This window comes from Pithys albifrons, chromosome 3, assembly GCF_047495875.1.
Source record: "Pithys albifrons albifrons isolate INPA30051 chromosome 3, PitAlb_v1, whole genome shotgun sequence".
NCBI lineage: Eukaryota > Metazoa > Chordata > Aves > Passeriformes > Thamnophilidae > Pithys > Pithys albifrons.
This window is the reverse complement of record NC_092460.1, coordinates 46,450,633-46,468,137: the sequence shown is the minus strand read 5'-3', so window position 1 is coordinate 46,468,137 and position 17,505 is coordinate 46,450,633. Positions and strand designations below refer to the sequence as shown.

The 17,505-nt window shown below is 44.8% G+C and overlaps 1 protein-coding gene across 1 annotated transcript; it reads right to left on the bottom strand.

The window, feature by feature from the left end:
- Window positions 1-25: 25 nt before the first annotated feature.
- Window positions 26-11,612, bottom strand: LOC139670220 (killer cell lectin-like receptor subfamily F member 1). The gene is made up of 7 exons (XM_071551652.1): window positions 11,537-11,612; window positions 6,404-6,481; window positions 4,292-4,390; window positions 3,529-3,672; window positions 2,395-2,546; window positions 1,605-1,717; window positions 26-630 (listed from the first exon to the last, which is right to left on the bottom strand). The coding sequence occupies exons 1-7, from the start codon at window positions 11,610-11,612 to the stop codon at window positions 498-500; spliced, it is 795 nt and encodes a 264-aa protein (XP_071407753.1). The 3' UTR covers window positions 26-497.
- Between the last annotated feature and the right edge of the window lie 5,893 nt (window positions 11,613-17,505).

The following is a 17,505-nucleotide window of genomic DNA, read 5'->3' as shown; positions in this document are numbered from 1 at the left end:
ACCAAGCAAAAAAAAACCCCAAAAATTAAAAAATCAACAAGAAAAAACCCCGAACAAACAAACAGAAAAAAAAAACAACAAAAAACCCCACAAACTTCAGAAAACACTAAAATACTGAAACCCAAATAAAAAGTCCTCAGCTCAGCAGCTGCCTGAAGGATGTGTATGACAGGAGGGCTCCCTCTTCAGCCTCTGCAGGTGCCACCTTTCCTGCACATCACACAGGTCACCTGCACAGTGCTCGTCCCTCTCCTTCCCCTCTGCCCTTTCCTGGGGGCAAGTGCTCCCAAATCTGTCCATGTTGGATGTTCAGCACCCCCAAATCCACACGTGCCAACTTGCACTCCTGTGACTGACACCTGGTGACTTCTGACTTCTTAGGGAGCACAGAACAGCAAAATGCAAATTTCCATGCGAGTCTCATTAACATTAGTTACATCACAAGTTGGTTCATCAGTAAAATGGGTCTTCTGATAGAAAAGCTCTGGAAACTTGGTTCAGAGCACCAGCAAAGTTGCATTCTTCTTACAGATCCACTTCTTTAAGGTCTGGCAGTTGTCTTCTTGGATCACATTTTTCCTTCTGTAAACAGGACAGCTCCTGTGGGTCTCAGTTCTTTTTAGAGCTGTCCTGCTGAGAGAACAAAAGGAATGCAGTGAGTTGTCAGCTTTAGTCTAGTACTGGTTAACAACACTGGTGAGTGGGTGGGGTGATGCCCTTTTGGTAACCAACTTATCACAGAATCATAGAATCAATTGGGTTGGAAAAGACCTCCGAGATCATCAAGTCCAACCCTTGGGCCAACTCCAGTCCCTTTACCAGATCATGGCACTCAGTGCCACGGCCAAGCTCAGCTGAAAAACCTCCAGGGATGGGGAATCCACCCCCTCTCTGGGCAGCCCATTCCAATGCCTGAGCACTCTCTCTGCAAAGAAGTTTTTTCTGATCTCCAACTCCAATTTCCCCTGGCAGAGTTTGAGCCCATGCCCCCTTGTCCTGTTGCTGAGTGCCTGTGAGAAGAGACCAACCCCCACCTGGCCAGAACTTCCCTTCAGGGAGTTCCAGACAGTGCTGAGGTCACCTCTGAGCCTCCTCTTCTCCAGGCTAAACACCCCCAGCTCCCTCAGCCTCTCCCCACAGCACTTGTGCTCCAGTCCCTTCTCCAGCCGCGTTGCTCTTCTCTGGGCCCGCTCCAGCCCCTCAATCTCTTTCTTGAACCGAGGGGCCCTGAACTGAACACAACACTCATGGTGTGGCCTCCCCAAGACAGAGTCCAGGGGAAGGGTCACTGCCCTGGGCCTGCTGGCCACGCTAGTTTTGATCCAGGCCAGGATCCCATTGGCCTTCTTGGCCACCTGGGCACACTCTTGGCTCATGTTGAGCTTGAAGCACAGCAGTCACGAATAGGTGGGATGGGCACCCCCAGCGGGGCCTGCTGGCTCAAGAGGGTTGGATTTTTGGGACCAAGAGTGTAAGAAGGATGAGGAACCTCCAGATGTAGCCACAATGCTGGAGTACCCTTGGGTTGCACAGATCCCAGCAGCCACACTATGGGACAGGCAGGCAGCACATGGCACATGGTCACTCCCCCCACAAACCATCACCTATGTGCTTTCACTCTCTGATCTTCAACTGAACTCCATCGTTTCTTCTTGTCTCGAGGCTTCAACCCAATCCAGATGTATTTGGGATCTTTCTCTTTATTGTCTATAAATTCCTGTGGAAAGAGTAGAAGCATCTTACGTGGCAGAAGAGCCATGCCCAGGGCACTGTCCTGTCTCAGGCACAGCTTTTGATCCCTCACATGGAGAGCAAGGGCAGGGAGCTAGACCCTGGAAAGCAACCCATTCCAACAGCCCAGACACTAATGATCAGCCAGAGTTTCAGTTCAGGCCGATGAGCCTCCTGGTAGCTGTCAAAAAGCAGACAAAAAAACCAGTGATGCCCCTCACCCTAATGAGACAGTTTGCAAATCCTGGTGTTTCAGGTCAGAGACCTGTTCCTCAGGAAATCATGGGTTTCTCCAAAGAATCATTCAATGCTACCTTGCCATTCATTTTTCCAAAGCAAAAGGAGGTTTGCCTGTTTCAATTTCTATTTAGTGTCTGAATCAGACCTCTCTCCAGAGACAATAGAAATGGGTGAAAAGTCCCCAGCATTTCCTCCTCCCAGTCAAAACTACTCTGGCACCCACACTTTCCCTCTCTTGTGCTTCTTCTCTTCAGCTCCACTCTGTTGACACTCCCAAAACCAGTTCCTGTCCATGGAGAGTCAGCTGCTTTGCCATTGATGGGGTTCTTGCAGGTACACCTGACACCTGAACCCTTTTCCCCTGGGGAAATGCTTGGCTAAGGCAGATGCCTGTCACGTTTTCGGAGCTCCTGCAAGACTCACCATCTCGATTCCATCGTCAATGACAAGAAGGTGGGATTTCCTGGCCAGGCACTTTTTCTGGCTGTCATCCCAACTTCTGGTCTCCTCAGAGAAGTAGTAACATCTTCCCCTGTGCAGCTGCCACCCAGGGGGACACAGCTCACATGTTGTTCCTGTGGGTGGAGAGAGGGAACCGTAAGTTCCTACCATGGCTTGTTCCAGTTGCCTTGTGGCATTTTATGCTCATGTGCCTGGCTGGCTCCTGCAAAAGTGGCCATTCCACACTCCCAAATGTGTATTTTCCATGTGTGGAGAGAGGTTTGAAGGCTCCAGTGCCACTTGTGCCCTCAGCTTCCCTCTCCCTTGCCACATCTGCTCTTCCACTGGCACATCCCTGGGCTCTCTCTCCACCTCCCCAGGCAGCTGCTCCTTGGAGAGCACTGGGAAGACCTAGAGGGCGGCAAAGAAACTTTTTGTCCTCCCACATTGAGCCCTTGTGAAGGGCCCCTGTGGGATGTGACAGGATGTGGAATGTGTGGATTTGACATACGATGTGACCAGGCATGCAGATGACGCTCGAACTGTCTCCATGAGGCTGGAAAAGGAACTGTGTTGAATAAGTGGAACAGTGCTGTTCCCAGGTCTACTTCCCATTTCATGCAGAGCATCTGGGAGGAACATCCCCCATATCTTCTGTCTTGGCTTCCTCTAAAGTTTCAAAGGAACAGCATTATGATCAGCCCTCAAAAAAACACGTTGTTTGCCAGCAGCAGACCAGGAAGTTCTTCCCATGCTTGATCCTTGCAAATGGATAGAAAAGCTGAATTCCTTCCCCTGTTTGTGAACAATTGTTGTGTGGAAAGTGTTCTTCAGGACAAGGGGAGAATCTACAATATATGGTATTTCTGACAGCTCCTGGCAGAAAAAAAATGTAAAGAACTTACCAGAAACCTTGTATCAAAAGAGGAGCAGAACTATTGCCATTAAAATGTTAATTTGGATTCTGTTATCACTTCTCTGCAGGAACACGAGGCTCCCTGGGTAGTGCCAATGAGTTCCCATAAACTGCAGAATGTCAGAGAAATGGGAACAGGGGCAACAGGAATGTGACATACAAAATGTCCTCTGTGCTGGGAAAGGTGTAACTTGGCTTACCCTGTCCATCTTCACACAGTTCCTCCATGAGCTGTTTCAGGAGCACTGCAGAGATGGTCTTCTCTGAAGAAATATTATTGCTGGTGGTGCTATTCAGACCATAGTGGGACAAACTTCCAGATTCTCCTACTCTGCCCTTCGAAACTTGAGCAACCCAAAGAAAAAAAAAAGAAAAAAAAGAAAAAAAAAGAAAGAAAAAAGAAAACAGAAGAGAGAGATTATGGTTAACAACAAGGATGAGGACATGTAGTCTTTGTATGCAGTGCTGGACTGAGAATGTGAGGATGCGTCTGTGTGTGTGTTTGTCCATTGGCTGGTACAGTCAATAATGAACATATTCAGTGGATAAAACTGCTTGGCAAAGGCCTGCCAAGAAGGAGATGTTCATGTCATGGCATGGGTTGGAAGGGACCTTAAGGATCACCTCAATCCACCCCCCTGCCATGGGCAGGGACACCTTCCCAGGTTGCTCCAAACCCTGTCCAACCTGGCCTTGGACACTTGCAGGGATGGGGCAGCTTCTCTGGGCAACCTGTGCCAGGGCCTCCCCACCCTCACAGGGAATAATTTCTTCCTAATATCCAATCTAAACCTACTTTCAGTTTAAAGCCATTCCCCCCTTGTCCTCTCACTCCAGGCTCTCATTTCCTATATTTGTGTGTTGACATCTTTAGTGCTACACTAAGGGAGTTTTTTCCTCCAGCTTGTGAGTTTTAACCATGTCTGCAATGCAGAGGTGAAATGGGTGGGAGGATCTACTCACATTGCTTAGCTTGTATGGCTGTGATTCCAAGCAGGATGAGCACAAGGACTGCCAGGACCAGTGCCACATAGAACCAGGCTGAGCACCTGTGTTGGCAGCCTGGAGGGAGGCAGGAGGAAGAGCAGATTAAGGTCTTGGCATTATTAAAATTAGCATCACCTGTATATAGGCCAGTTGGAAACAGCAGAGAAATCATCTGCTTAAAATCAGTCTGGTGTTTGAAGGATATAGGAATATTTTACTTGTTAAAAATTTGCATTCATTTTGCATACATGTGAGTGAAATCAAAATATTTTGTCAGATAGAGCAAGTGCCTTTCAAGCATTCCATTAGGAATTCTCTCTTTCTCCTTTGAGTTACTCTACTTGAATGTTGCCTCCTCCCACCTACCCACCCACAACCTACAAGACCCTGCAGATCAGTTCAGGGAAGGTATCAGGGATGGGCTGTGGTGTCAGGGATGGTCTGTGGTGTCAGAGATGGTCTATGGTGTTTGGGATGGTCTGTGGTGTCAGGGATGGTCTGTGGTGTTTGGATGATCTGTGGTGTCAGCAATGGTTTATAGTATCAGGGATGGTCGGTGGTGTTTGGGATGGGCTGTGGTGTCAGGGATGGGCTCTGGTGTCAGGGATGGGCTGTGGTGTCAGGGATGATCTGTGGTATCAGAGATGGTCTATGGTGTCAGGGATGGTTTATGGTGTCAGGGCTGGGCTGTGGTGTCAGGGCTGGGCTGTGTTGTCAGGGCTGGGCTCTGGTGTCAGGGCTGGGCTCTGGTGTCAGGGATGGGCTGTGGTGTCAGGGATGGGCTCTGGTGTCAGGGATGGGCTCTGGTGTCAGGGATGATCTGTGGTATCAGAGATGGTCTATGGTGTCAGGGATGGTTTATGGTGTCAGGGCTGGGCTGTGGTGTCAGGGCTGGGCTGTGTTGTCAGGGATGGGCTGTGGTGTCAGGGATGGGCTGTGGTGTCAGGGATGGTCTATGGTGTCAGGGATGGTCTATGTTGTCAGGGATGGTCTGTGGTGTTTGGGATGGTCTGTGGTGTCAGGGATGGTTTATGGTGTCAGGGATGGTCTGTGGTGTCAGGGCTGGGCTGTGGTGTCAGGGATGGGATGTGGTGTCTGGGATGGTCTGTGGTGTCAGGGCTGGGCTGTGGTGTCAGGGATGGTCTATGGTGTCAGGGATGGTCTATGTTGTCAGGGATGGTCTGTGGTGTTTGGGATGGTCTGTGGTGTCAGGGATGGTTTATGGTGTCAGGGATGGTCTGTGGTGTCAGGGCTGGGCTGTGGTGTCAGGGATGGGATGTGGTGTCTGGGATGGTCTGTGGTGTTGGGGCTGGGCTGTGGTGTCAGGGATGGTCTTTGGTATGTTCCTCCTCTCTGTTCTGAAGTATTAATGTGCCTGTCTTGAGGCTCAAAGCCAACTTCCCTGAATGCACAAAGAAGGCACCATGGCACAGGGAATTTCATCTAAACATCTCTCCAGCTCTTTGACTTTCATCATCTCCTGAGAGTGAAACACTCAGGGAGAGGCAGAACCCGAGGAAGTTTGGGGTCAAGGTGTCAGTTCCACCAGACACAGAGTTGCACTGTCACAACCTCTGTTTTCCTGACCTTGCCTGTGTGAGATGAGCAACTGCCCCATCCTCTGGCTGCTGGGATAGATGTTGCAATGTTGCTCTTTCTGAGGGCCTGACCTTGCCTGGCATGTCCATCAGTACAGGAAGGGTGGAAATCATCAGTGCACCGACAGCTCATGGAGAGCTGAGGCTACCCTGCTCCCAAAGCCAGTCCCTGTGACTATTCCTGCAGAGGCACTTACAGGAGAGTTCCTGAAAAAATGTGGAATTTTGCTCTGTTTTGCTAAATTTTCGATGTAGGGCACAAAGGTATTTTTTTAAAAACAGATTTTAAATGCTTTTCAAGGTTGTTTTTACAAGGAGAATTTGTAGCCTGAGAAACCAGCGGAAAAAAAACCCCCACCGGATGAAGCAATAAATCAGCTTTTTCTTGAGAGAGTGAACATAAAGACTTGATAGCAGGTTTTACTGTTGGGCAATAGGAAAGACTAAATCTATAATTAGCAACCCAAACAAAACAGCTAAAATACACTACCAGAAGAGGAAGCCTCTGGTCTGCTGTTGCCTTTGGGTTTCGGCTTCACGCGCAGCTCGGCGTATGTGATGGTGCTTCCTGTGAGGAGGAGAGAAATGCTGACATTTGTGGTTGTGCAGGTCATTAGGTGTGGAAACATTAAAGGGTTACGTAGAAGAGTGAGTCTGTATGAAAAGGGGCATGTGTTTCCACAGCTGTTTGCTCAACTTTTTCTTTTTTTCTAGGAAACAACAGGTAAGATGATGACTTATGGTTTCCTGCTGCTGTCGGGAAGTAAAACCCTCTCCATCATCTTTGGGTCCTGTGTGGCTGGACAGACAAACAGACTGAAGCATAGATAAGACCTGGATACCACCAATAGCAAACATCCCACCTGTTGCTAAGCCACCTCAGAAGGCTTGAGGGGCATCAGAGCTGTGACTGCTTTGTGGAGCAGAGAGATGACAAAGCAAAATGCTCCTGCAGGAAGGTGATTCTTGGGGCATTCCTGACTTGGGAGTGTTTGTGCCAGGATGCCACGTGGTGCCTGTAGCAGCAGAGGAATGGGCCTGGTGGCTGAAGGCATCCTTTTCCAGACGCACATTGCCAAAACAAAACCAGAAAAGGCATTAAGGTAGATGGTGTGGGGTAGAGTCACATGGATTCTTTCTGAGCATATATTCAGTTTTGGCTTGCAGTTAGTTTTCTTCTTTCCATAAATGGAGAGATTTTATCAATCAGAATTAAAGGCTTGCAGTTAGTTTTCTTCTTTCCATAAATGGAGAGATTTTATCAATCAGAATTAAAGACCCTGAGATTAGCTCAGTTGGTTAAAACTTGGCTGTAATAATGCCAAGGTCATGGGTTCAATCCCCTGTATGGGCCCTTGACTTAAGAGTTGGACTCAATGATCCTTGCGGGTCCTTTTCAACTCAGAATAGTCTAGGATTCTGGGATTCAAGAATAAGCTCCTGTGCTACTGCTTTAGCTTGTGATCACTGGGGCTTTTAAAAAGAAGGATCTTGTGTTGTATAAAATCTCACTGATCAGGGGAAAACTTGGCAGAAGAAGAGAGTCTCCTTAGGCTACAATGAAGCAGCATTTGATACAAGGATTGCTGAAGTGTGGAGACATTTTACAGTAACAAAAACACTGAGGACCTGATTGGCAGACAAGGTTTGCTCATACAGGTGAGATATTCTGTGCTCTAGAGAACCTGAGCTAACACGCTTGGTTGTTTGCTTTATTTCAATGCATTGGTTCCATGAACTACAGAAAATTTGATAATTCTGTTTCACTGTTCTCAAAAACATATGCCCAGAAAAGTTTTTCTTCTTAGAATGTAAATGATTTTCAAAGAACAGCAGTGGCTTTTAAACTTTTAAATGCACTTCTAGACTATGTACTTTAGACAATCTGATACTGTTATTAAATAATTTATTTCTCAAATAAAAATCTATTCCTTTAAAGAATATTTCTAAGTCAGTAAGAAAAAAAATTATACATATAAGCCAAATATTGAAAAAAAAATATTCCTTCTCTACCAGTGTGTTTTGGCACATGATTATTTGCATGTGAAGCCCTCAGAAGTCAGCAAGTGGTTTTAAAACACCACATAACCTTAATTTTGCCAGATGCTTCCACACCCTTCCCTAATTCAGCAACAAGGAGCCCTGGCAGTGGGAGGAGATCTCTGTCACTTAGTAAGACTGAAATTTCACTTCATTCCTCTGTGTCAGGTGCAGAAAAACATCTCTATTTAGCGTAAGCTTCTGCTTGGTGGATGTGCAGGCAGGGAGTGGTCCTGGCAGGTTGTCCATTGTGGCCACTCCATTCAGGGGGGGACTGGTGGAAGCTGGAGGTGATCCAGCAGGAGGTGGACCTGGTGAAGAGGAGGTTGAGGAGGGGAAAAAGAAACTAAAGGGGACAACTAATAGCAGGCTACAACTACTTGTTGGCTGATTTGTTGGTAGAGTTGAACTCTTCTTGGTTTGATTTTCTGCTAAGGAAAGTTCTAGTCTATCAAGTTTATCCCAATATTTTTCCATGAGTGAGTTTTCCTTATCATTACACTACAAAATTACGCATTCTCTGCAGCTGTTCCACCAGTGGTTTTTTATCTCTTTTCCTTTATTCTCAAAAAATGCATTGAATAGACTTTGAGATAAAAACAAAATTCAGATCAATGTGTTTCACGTTGTGTTTGTGGAAAAGGACTAGTAAATTAACTAGTAAACCAGAGAACTAGTGGCAGTTGACAGTGCAGGCAATGCCACTGAAGGAAGCACTGAATGACTCCTAAAACCTTCCTGCTCTTTCTCTTTAATTTTCCAGTGGGTTTCAGAATTATCAGTCTCTGATCCCTTCACAGATTTGTAACAAATTAAGTCAATATTCAGGCTAAGGAGATGATTTAAACTTAACAAATTAAGTCAATATTCAGGCTAAGGAGATGATTGAAACTATTTTATTTTTTAAAAGAAGTAACATTTCTACTACTTGGAAAAAATAATGACATTTTTTCGTGAAAGTGTTTGGATGAAATTCTGCATCACAGCAAATATGAATAACAACTTCTCACTATGAGAAAATAGGCAATGCTGGTAGTGGATATTTTCATCCTTTCAAGGGTCATTAGTAATTAATGTATTTATAATCACTTAAGGAACAACATTGTGTAATGAGCATTTTGAGCATGTTCTAGTTATGTAGATCAATAGTGATGATAGTGCTCTGAATACATGCACTTAAGTGACAGAAAATTGTATTGTTATGTATTTTTACAAGACCTGTCTCTAAAAAAATAGAAAAAATAGAAATTATTTCACTCTATTATACATGTAACAGGAAATTCTACCTTAGACTGTATGTTCCTGCATCCATGGATGTTGTTTCTAGTGCTGTAACTTGTGCAACACAAAGCACAGAGGATTTTACCCAGTATCGAAAATGATAGAATTTATTTGTAAAGAGAGACAGACATCAAATCTTGATTAGAGGACATCCAAAAATACCCCTTGATCATGAAGTCCAAAGGAAGGGATTGCATTCGAACAGGCCAGGCTTTAATTTCCATTGAAATTTTTTATTAACATCTGGATGGTTCTTGTTAAACTTTGTCAAACAGATTTTAACCCTCAGTGTTTTCTCACAGGAAGTTACTGACCAGAACAATCAAATAATTTCCCAGTGTCCTCTTGCTTTGAAATATTGAACTTCTCAAAAATGCTCATTATTTTTGTGCATGTTTTTCTGTTCATACTCCAGTGTTTCCATCTCCTTTAAAAAACATGGGCACCAGAGGTCCACATATTGTATTGCTATAAGTATTACCACAACTTATATTACTACAAGTCTTGGTTATTCTTGTTATATGGAGACATAAATCACTGAAATAATCTTTCCTTCACTGTTTGTAACTCCAAGTATCAGCTTCCCCCACTCCTATATCTGATTACACTCCAACACATATTGTTTGACTGGGCTTGAACTTACAGGGCTGCCTTTATTTATTGCTTTATTAACATTTCTGTTATGTTCCAATTTCATTAGCAATTGTATTTTTGTTCACTGACACAAGTGGAAAAAGCACCAAATAGTATCAAGCAGTACTGGACCTCATATCAATATAGAGCATGCTAGAAATATTTCCTTGATGGCAATTATTTCCCTGTGCCAGTGTTCTTTAGTGTGCTTTACTTATGTAAAATCTGGATTTGAGAATGAAAGTCCCTTCCTTCAGCTTTTCCTGATCCATGAAAAAGGGATTTCGTTTGGTCAAATGGTGCAGAGTTTCTTGGAGTTCTCCCAAATACTGGAAAAATACTGAGGGTTAAAATCTGCTTGACAAAGTTTAACAAGAACCATCCAGATGTTAATGAAAAATTTCAATGGAAATTAAAGCCTGGTCTGTTCGAATGCAAACCCTTCCTTTGGACTTCATGATCAAGGGGTATTTTTGGATGTCCTCTAATCAAGATTTGATGTCTGTCTCTCTTTACAAATAAATTCTATCATTTTCGATACTGGGTAAAATCCTCTGTGCTTTGTGTTGCACAGTTTACAGCACTAGAAACAACATCCAAGGATGCAGGAACATACAGTCTAAGGTAGAATTTCCTGTCACATGTATGATAAAGTGAAATAATTTCTATTTTTTTAGAGACAGGTCTTGTAAAAATACAATTTTCTGTCACTTAAGTGCATGTATTCAGAGCATCATCATCACTATTGATCTACATAACTAGAACATCTTCAAAATGCTCATTACACAATGTTGTTCCTTAAGTGATTATAAATACATTAATTACTAATGACCCTTGAAAGGATGAAAATATCCACTACCAGCATTGCCTATTTTCTCATAGTGAGAAGTTGTTATTCATATTTGCTGTGATGCAGAATTTCGTCCAAACGCTTTCATGAAAAAATGTCATTATTTTTTCCTAGTAGAAATGTTACCTCTCTAAAAATAAAATAGTTTCAATCATCTCCTTAGCCTGAATATTGACTTAATTTGTTAAGTTTAAATCATCTCCTTAGCCTGAATATTGACTTAATTTGTTACAAATATTTGAAGGGATCAGAGACTGATAATTCTGAAACCCACTGGAAAATTAAAGAGAAAGAGCAGGAAGGTTTTAGGAGTCATTCAGTGCTTCCTTCAGTGGCAGTGCCTGCACTGTCAACTGCCACTAGTTCTCTGGTTTACTAGTTAATTTACTAGTCCTTTTCCACAAACACAATGTGAAACACATTGATCTGAATTTTGGGCTGGGTAGTAATTTGGTCGCTGCATTGTTTGGATCATGTTGTTTATTTAAAAAGAAATATTATGCCCATTGTTCAAAAACGAAGACTTTTTCTTCTCATTCCTTTGCTTTCTCATTCTTTTTCTTCTCATTCTTTTTCTTAATGCAAGGACCAGGTCAGAGCCACTTCTCCTTAGTAGTGATGGCTTAGGAGTAGCTTTGCTGACTTGCATCTCACAAGGATCTCTACAATTATTTCCAACTTTTCACCCTTCCCATGACTTCTTCATGCAGCATTTATAACATTCTTCTAGTTTTATCCAATTACAATATTAAACAGGAAAGAGAGAGAGAGGGACAGAAAGCAAACAGTGTCCTCGCAGGGGAGGAGGAGATGTTTTACCTGGAACTGGTTTCCGGGAAGGAACGTGTGGCCTTTCCCTCGGCAGCATTGCCACGTCTGCATATGTGACATCCATTGAGGAGCTGGTCCCTCTGAGCTATGGGAAGAGCAGCTTTGAAACAGTGGGTTGCATCCTGTGGTAGCTTTGCCTGCCTCCAGAAGTCACACACACTGTGTTATGGCTCTGAGGAAGGCTGAGAAACATCAAAAAGAAAGGAAGTCACTTCTTTCAGTGCAGCTTCAAAGCCTGTTTGCAGCCATTCTGTCTCTTCTTGTGTGATCTCTTCAGAATACAGGAGAAAATGAAGATTACACCCCGTGGTTTTAATTAATAAATATTAAAATAAATCTTATTGGTCCAAGCAGAAATAGCCAAAAAAGAGCTTGCACAGGTCCTAAAGGTTTGCTGGTTCTCATGAGAAGACCTAAAGCAGTGCAGGGTGTGTTGTGGCTGGATTCTCCTTGTGTCCATGCTCCTACACAGCCTGTCCACCTGAAAAAAAGACAAACAAGATCTATATCAGTATAAGATGGCTTGGGGTTGGTGCAACTGGACCCACACAGCTATAAAAATGGAACTCAAATTCTAACCTGCTCCACCCACAAAGTGCTTTAATGGTTCAACAACTGGATTTAGATGATATTGATGAGGCACTAAACTTAAAATAAAATTAAAAGTAATATGATCAATGCTTTTTTACAAGAATGCTCCAATATTTTCCTGCAATGGCTGTTCCTGAGTTGCTTGATCCAGCAGCTCCACAGGTTGGGAGTCTGAATTTAACTCCTTGTTCATGACCCACCTGTTTGCTGCAGGATATTTTGATGACTGTGTTCTTCTCTTCTATTTGTGGGGTGAGGGAAACCTCCCAGATTTTCCCTGAAACCTAAAGACCTTCTAAGACCTAAAAACACATTTCAGAACATGCAGGAACATACAGTCTAAGGCAGAATTTCCTGTTACATGTATAATAAAGTGAAATAATTTCTATTTTTTTAGAGACAGGTCTTGTAAAAATATATAAAAAAATAAAATTTTCTGTCATTTAAGTGCATGCACTCAAAGCACCATCATCTGCCCTGTGTGTGCACAGACCTGACATTTCCTGCTGAAATGATTTTGTGCCTTATTCCCACTTAGTAAATTCCCTCAGAGCTCCGCAGGGTCCACAAACCTACACGGGTCAATTGAAAATGATGTTTCTATTCCATGACAGAGCCTGTTTGCAGTTCTTATTGCATTCAACAGGACCTTAAATGAACGAACCAAAGAAGTTTGGTTTGTAAACTTCTATTACCGATCTTTTCCCTTCTGATGTTCAGAGCTGGTAACGGTGTTAAGAGACAGAAAGGTTTAAGGGGAAATAAAAAAAGAACCTCAGACAGTCACGGAACAGATTACTCAGAAGTGCTGCTTCACTGTACCTACGTCGTTATTTATCACCAGAGACAAATTGATACTGTGAACTGGCTACAGATGAGGTGTGGCTCATGGACACCTACAGAGCAGCCAGAGCACTAATCCTAACGTGAAACAAAATGTTTCCTCTGATTGAATCAGTTTCCATTCTTCCCCCTGAATCTCTTATCATCCTTTATAGCAGGATATTTAGGCTCTGAAATGGAAAAAAAATACCAAAACCCAAACCAAAAAACAACCCCGAATCAAACCCCACTTTCCTTATTTGGGTTGGTTTTGGGTTGGTTTTTTTTGGGGGGGGAGGTGGGGAGTTGTTTTTGGTTTTTGTTTTTTTAAATTTAATCCATAAAGGAGAGCTAGAAGGCTTGCTTGAACTCTTGGTCTCTCTTTCCATCCTGCACGGACACTTCAACAGTCTTTTCTCCTGTGAGTCCCTCCTAAATTAGCCAAAACCATCAAGATGTAACATGTATAGTCAGGGTACACACAGGTCTTTGTGAATGAGTGGAAAAAAACAATGTTTCTATGTTAAGGGAACGTGTGTTGCCCTCTCTGAAAAACACGTTTTCAGACTCAACTGAGTGGGCAGTGCAGACCAGGCAGCTGCATCCTTTCAGACCAAACAGATTCTCACTTGCCTGAAGAAAACTAGAAATCCACAGAGTTATTTTCCAGAGCAAACTTCCCAATAGCCATAAGCAGTTCTCATTTTGAAGTTTACACCTGTTCTCACTGTTAGATAATGAAAAGGAAAGTGCATTTTAATTTTTAGAAGGAATAGATGTCTCTGCATGGCATTTTTTTCAAATTCTTTCTTTCCTATTGGAAAATTATGATTATTTTCTCCCTTCAAAAACCAATAGTGCACCGCCAGAGAATTTCCATTTGCTAAGTAAATGGTAATAGCTTTATCTTTGTAAGTATTTTAATTATTTTCTGTTCTTTACATTTTAAATTCTGGCTTTATCCATGAATACTCATATGTGGGTCACTAAGCCTGACCCAGTGATGTCTCAGCCAGTAGCACTTCCAGAAGAAAAAACCCAGGCTGTTGTAGGAAAAGGCCATTGTAGAACCAAGAGATCTTTGGTAGCAAAATGGCCCAGTGCTCATAAAGGTGATGGAAATGTCCAGTCCAATCCCTGCTCAAAGCAGGGCTGATTTTACAGCTAAATCAGGTGGCTCAGGGCTTTGTCCAGGTGGGTTTTAGGAATCTCATGGACACCTGTTGCAGTGCTGCACCATTGTCAGGAAGGAAGAGCTTTGTTTATCATCTTTCCAGAACCTGAACAGACCTTTTGCTTGTGGCAACGCACTGCTGTCTGCTGGGAGATCTTGCAGAATAAATGTCTCAGTCATATCCCCAATGCAATTTTTTCACATTCAGATGTCATAGTCATTTTGGTTCATTAGTTCTGGGGAAGAAAAAGAGGCCCAGATACCAAAATCATAAAATCATTTAGGTTGGAAAAGATCTCCAAGATCATTGAGTCCAACCAGTGCCCGAACCCCACCTTGTGAACCAGCCCAGAGCACTGAGTGCCATTCCTTGAGCACCTACAGCAATGGGGACTCCACCACCTCCCTGGCAAGCCCCTTCTAATGCCTGACCACCCTTTCAGTGAAGAAATTCTTCCTGATGTCCAACCTGAACCTCTCCTTCGGCAACTTGAGGCCATTTCCTCTTGTTCTGTCCCTTGTTTCCTGGAGCAGAGCCCGACCCCCACCTGGCCACAACTTCCTGTCAGGGAGTTGTAGAGAGGGAGAAGGTCTCACTTGAGCCTCCTTTTCTCCAGGCTGAGCCTTCTCATCTCCCTCAGCTGCTTCTTCACAAACTGTAATCTGAGTTGAGCTTAATTTATCACATGATCCACCTTTTGATGACTTTTGGGTACTCCAGGTAGGAGTAGCCACCTGATTAATATGCAGAGTTTACAGAACATTATTGCAGGAGAAGCCCCTAAAACATCAGGGCTTGCTGTGGATCAGTGTCTGGGGAGCAGGGAGGGATTTTTTAGCCTTGGATTTTCAGACTGGAGACAAGGAAATATGATTGTTGGGTAGGATTCCTCTGACACTGCCCCTTGAGGGCTGAGCAGGCTGGAGCTCCAGGGGCTCTGCAGTGGCAAAGGGGTGAGAGCCCCACATAATTGGGAGTGCACGTTGACACTTTGACTTGTAACTGTCACACCTGAGTAACGTCCCATGGTGATGCTCTGGTGTCAGTGGTTACCACTTCCAGTCCTGCACAGAGTGAATGTGGTGACAGCTGCAGGTGACAGCTCTCCTGTGGGTGTGACAGTGCAGCCCTCATTGTGTGCAGAGGGAAAAGCAGACTGAGAACAGTACCATGAGCTGCAAAGCAGCAAAGCAGAGCCCAGCAAAGCAGGACTCAGCAAAGTGGGACCCAGCAAGGCAGAACCCAGCAAGGCAGAACTCAGCAGAGCAGAACTCAGCAGAGCAGAACCCAGCAAGGCAGAACCCAGCAAGGCAGAACCCAGCAAGGCAGAACTCAGCAGAGCAGAACTCAGCAGAGCAGAACCCAGCAAAGCAGGACCCAGCAAGGCAGAACTCAACAGAGCAGAACCCAGCAAAGCAAAGCCCATGAAATCAGAACCTAGCAAAGCAGAACTCAGCACCTCCTGCCACAGTTCAGCACAAAGGCTCCTCGTGGGGCACATCCTGAAGAACTCAAACTGCTGCTCTGCCAACAAACTGGGCCTTTGTTCTTCCCAAAAACAGAGCTGCAACATAAAGACTTCCAGGCTAAGCTGAGTAAATCTGCAGGTTGGGTTTCAATTCTTACCCTCTACTGTGACACAGCAGAGCCTGGGCACACAATGAGATGCAAGAGCAGCACCCAGAAGGCATGATCAGAGCCAAGGCTGAAACCAAAGACACCTATTGCCATAAATGAAAGTCTGTGCATTGCTGTACCCCAGCAAAAAACCCCATCATTTGAAGAGTGAAGCAGCAGTGCCTGCAGATTGCAAACTGAACAGCAGCAGTTACTCAGCCAGCAGCTTCCCATTCAGCCAGTGGGATATGGATTACGTGGGAAGCAGACAGGGATGGAAGCCTGTGAGATGGGTTTCTTCCCTGTGCAGGGTTTGGGATTTTTTTGAGCATTTCAACCCTTCTTGGAATTTCACAGTAATGGCCAAATTGCTGTGCAAATTATTTATTCTGAGTGCCATGTGGTCCCCTGGATGCATTTTTCACTGCTAACCTGTGGTGGGGTGAATGTGTGGACAGGATGGTGATGCAGTGCCAGGAAAGAGCTAGTGAAGACCCTTACAGCTCCCTTCTACATTGGCTTCTCTCCTTCCCTGAACTCTCAAATGCTCAGTTAGCCTTTCTTCAAACGATTGAAGTGGTGGGTCTTCTGGGACCACTTCTATAGGCAGCACATTCTTGGTGATATCTTGTTTAACATCTTTATTGATGATTTAGATGAGGGGATTGAGACCACCATCAGCAAATTTGCTGATGACACCAAGTTGGGAGGGAGTGTCGACCTGCTGGAAGGCAGGAGGGCTCTGCAGAGGGATCTGGATAGACTGGAGAGATGGGCTGATTCCAGTGGGATGAAGTTCAACAAGGCCAAGTACAGGTCCTGCCCTTTGGCCACCCCAACCCCCTGCAGCGCTCCAGGCTGGGCACAGAGTGGCTGGAGAGCAGCCAGGCAGAAAGGGACCTGGGGGTACTGAGGGACAGGAAGCTCAACAGGAGCCAAGAGTGTGCCCAGGTGGCCAAGAAGGCCAATGGGATCCTGGCCTGGATCTAAACTAGAGTGGCCAGCAGGCCCAGGGCAGTGACCCTTCCCCTGGACTCTGCCTTGGGGAGGCCACACCTTGAGTGTTGTGTTCAGTTCTGGGCCCCTCAGTTGAGGCAAGAGATTGAGGGGCTGGAGCGGGGCCAGAGAAGAGCAACGAGGCTGGAGAAGGGACTGGAGCACAAGTGCTGTGGGGAGAGGCTGAGGGAGCTGGGGGTGTTTAGCCTGGAGAAGAGGAGGCTCAGAGGTGACCTCAGCACTGTCTGGAACTCCCTGAAGGGAAGTTCTGGCCAGGTGGGGGTTGGTCTCTTCTCCCAGGCACTCAGCAATAGGACAAGGGGGCACGGGCTCAAGCTCTGCCAGGGCAAATTGAAGTTGGAGAGCAGAAAAAACTTCTTTGCAGAGAGAGTGCTCAGGCATTGGAATGGGCTGCCCAGAGAGGGGGTGGATTCCCCATCCCTGGAGGTTTTGAAACTGAGCTTGGCCGTGGCACTGAGTGCCATGATCTGGTAAAGGGACTGGAGTTGGCCCAAGGGTTGGACTTGATGATCTCGGAGGTCTTTTCCAACCCAGTCAATTCTATGATTCTATGATATCACTGGCAACTTCAGTAGCACCAACAAAACTTTTGGCAGATTTGTGGCGTTTTATGATAATTCAAAGAAAATATTTGTTATTACAGAACAAACCATAAACACTTAAGTGCTCACCTCCACTAGATTTTCTCTTCCTTGCTTTGAAATTAAGTTCTGTGCAACCCTTTTCATTCTCCAT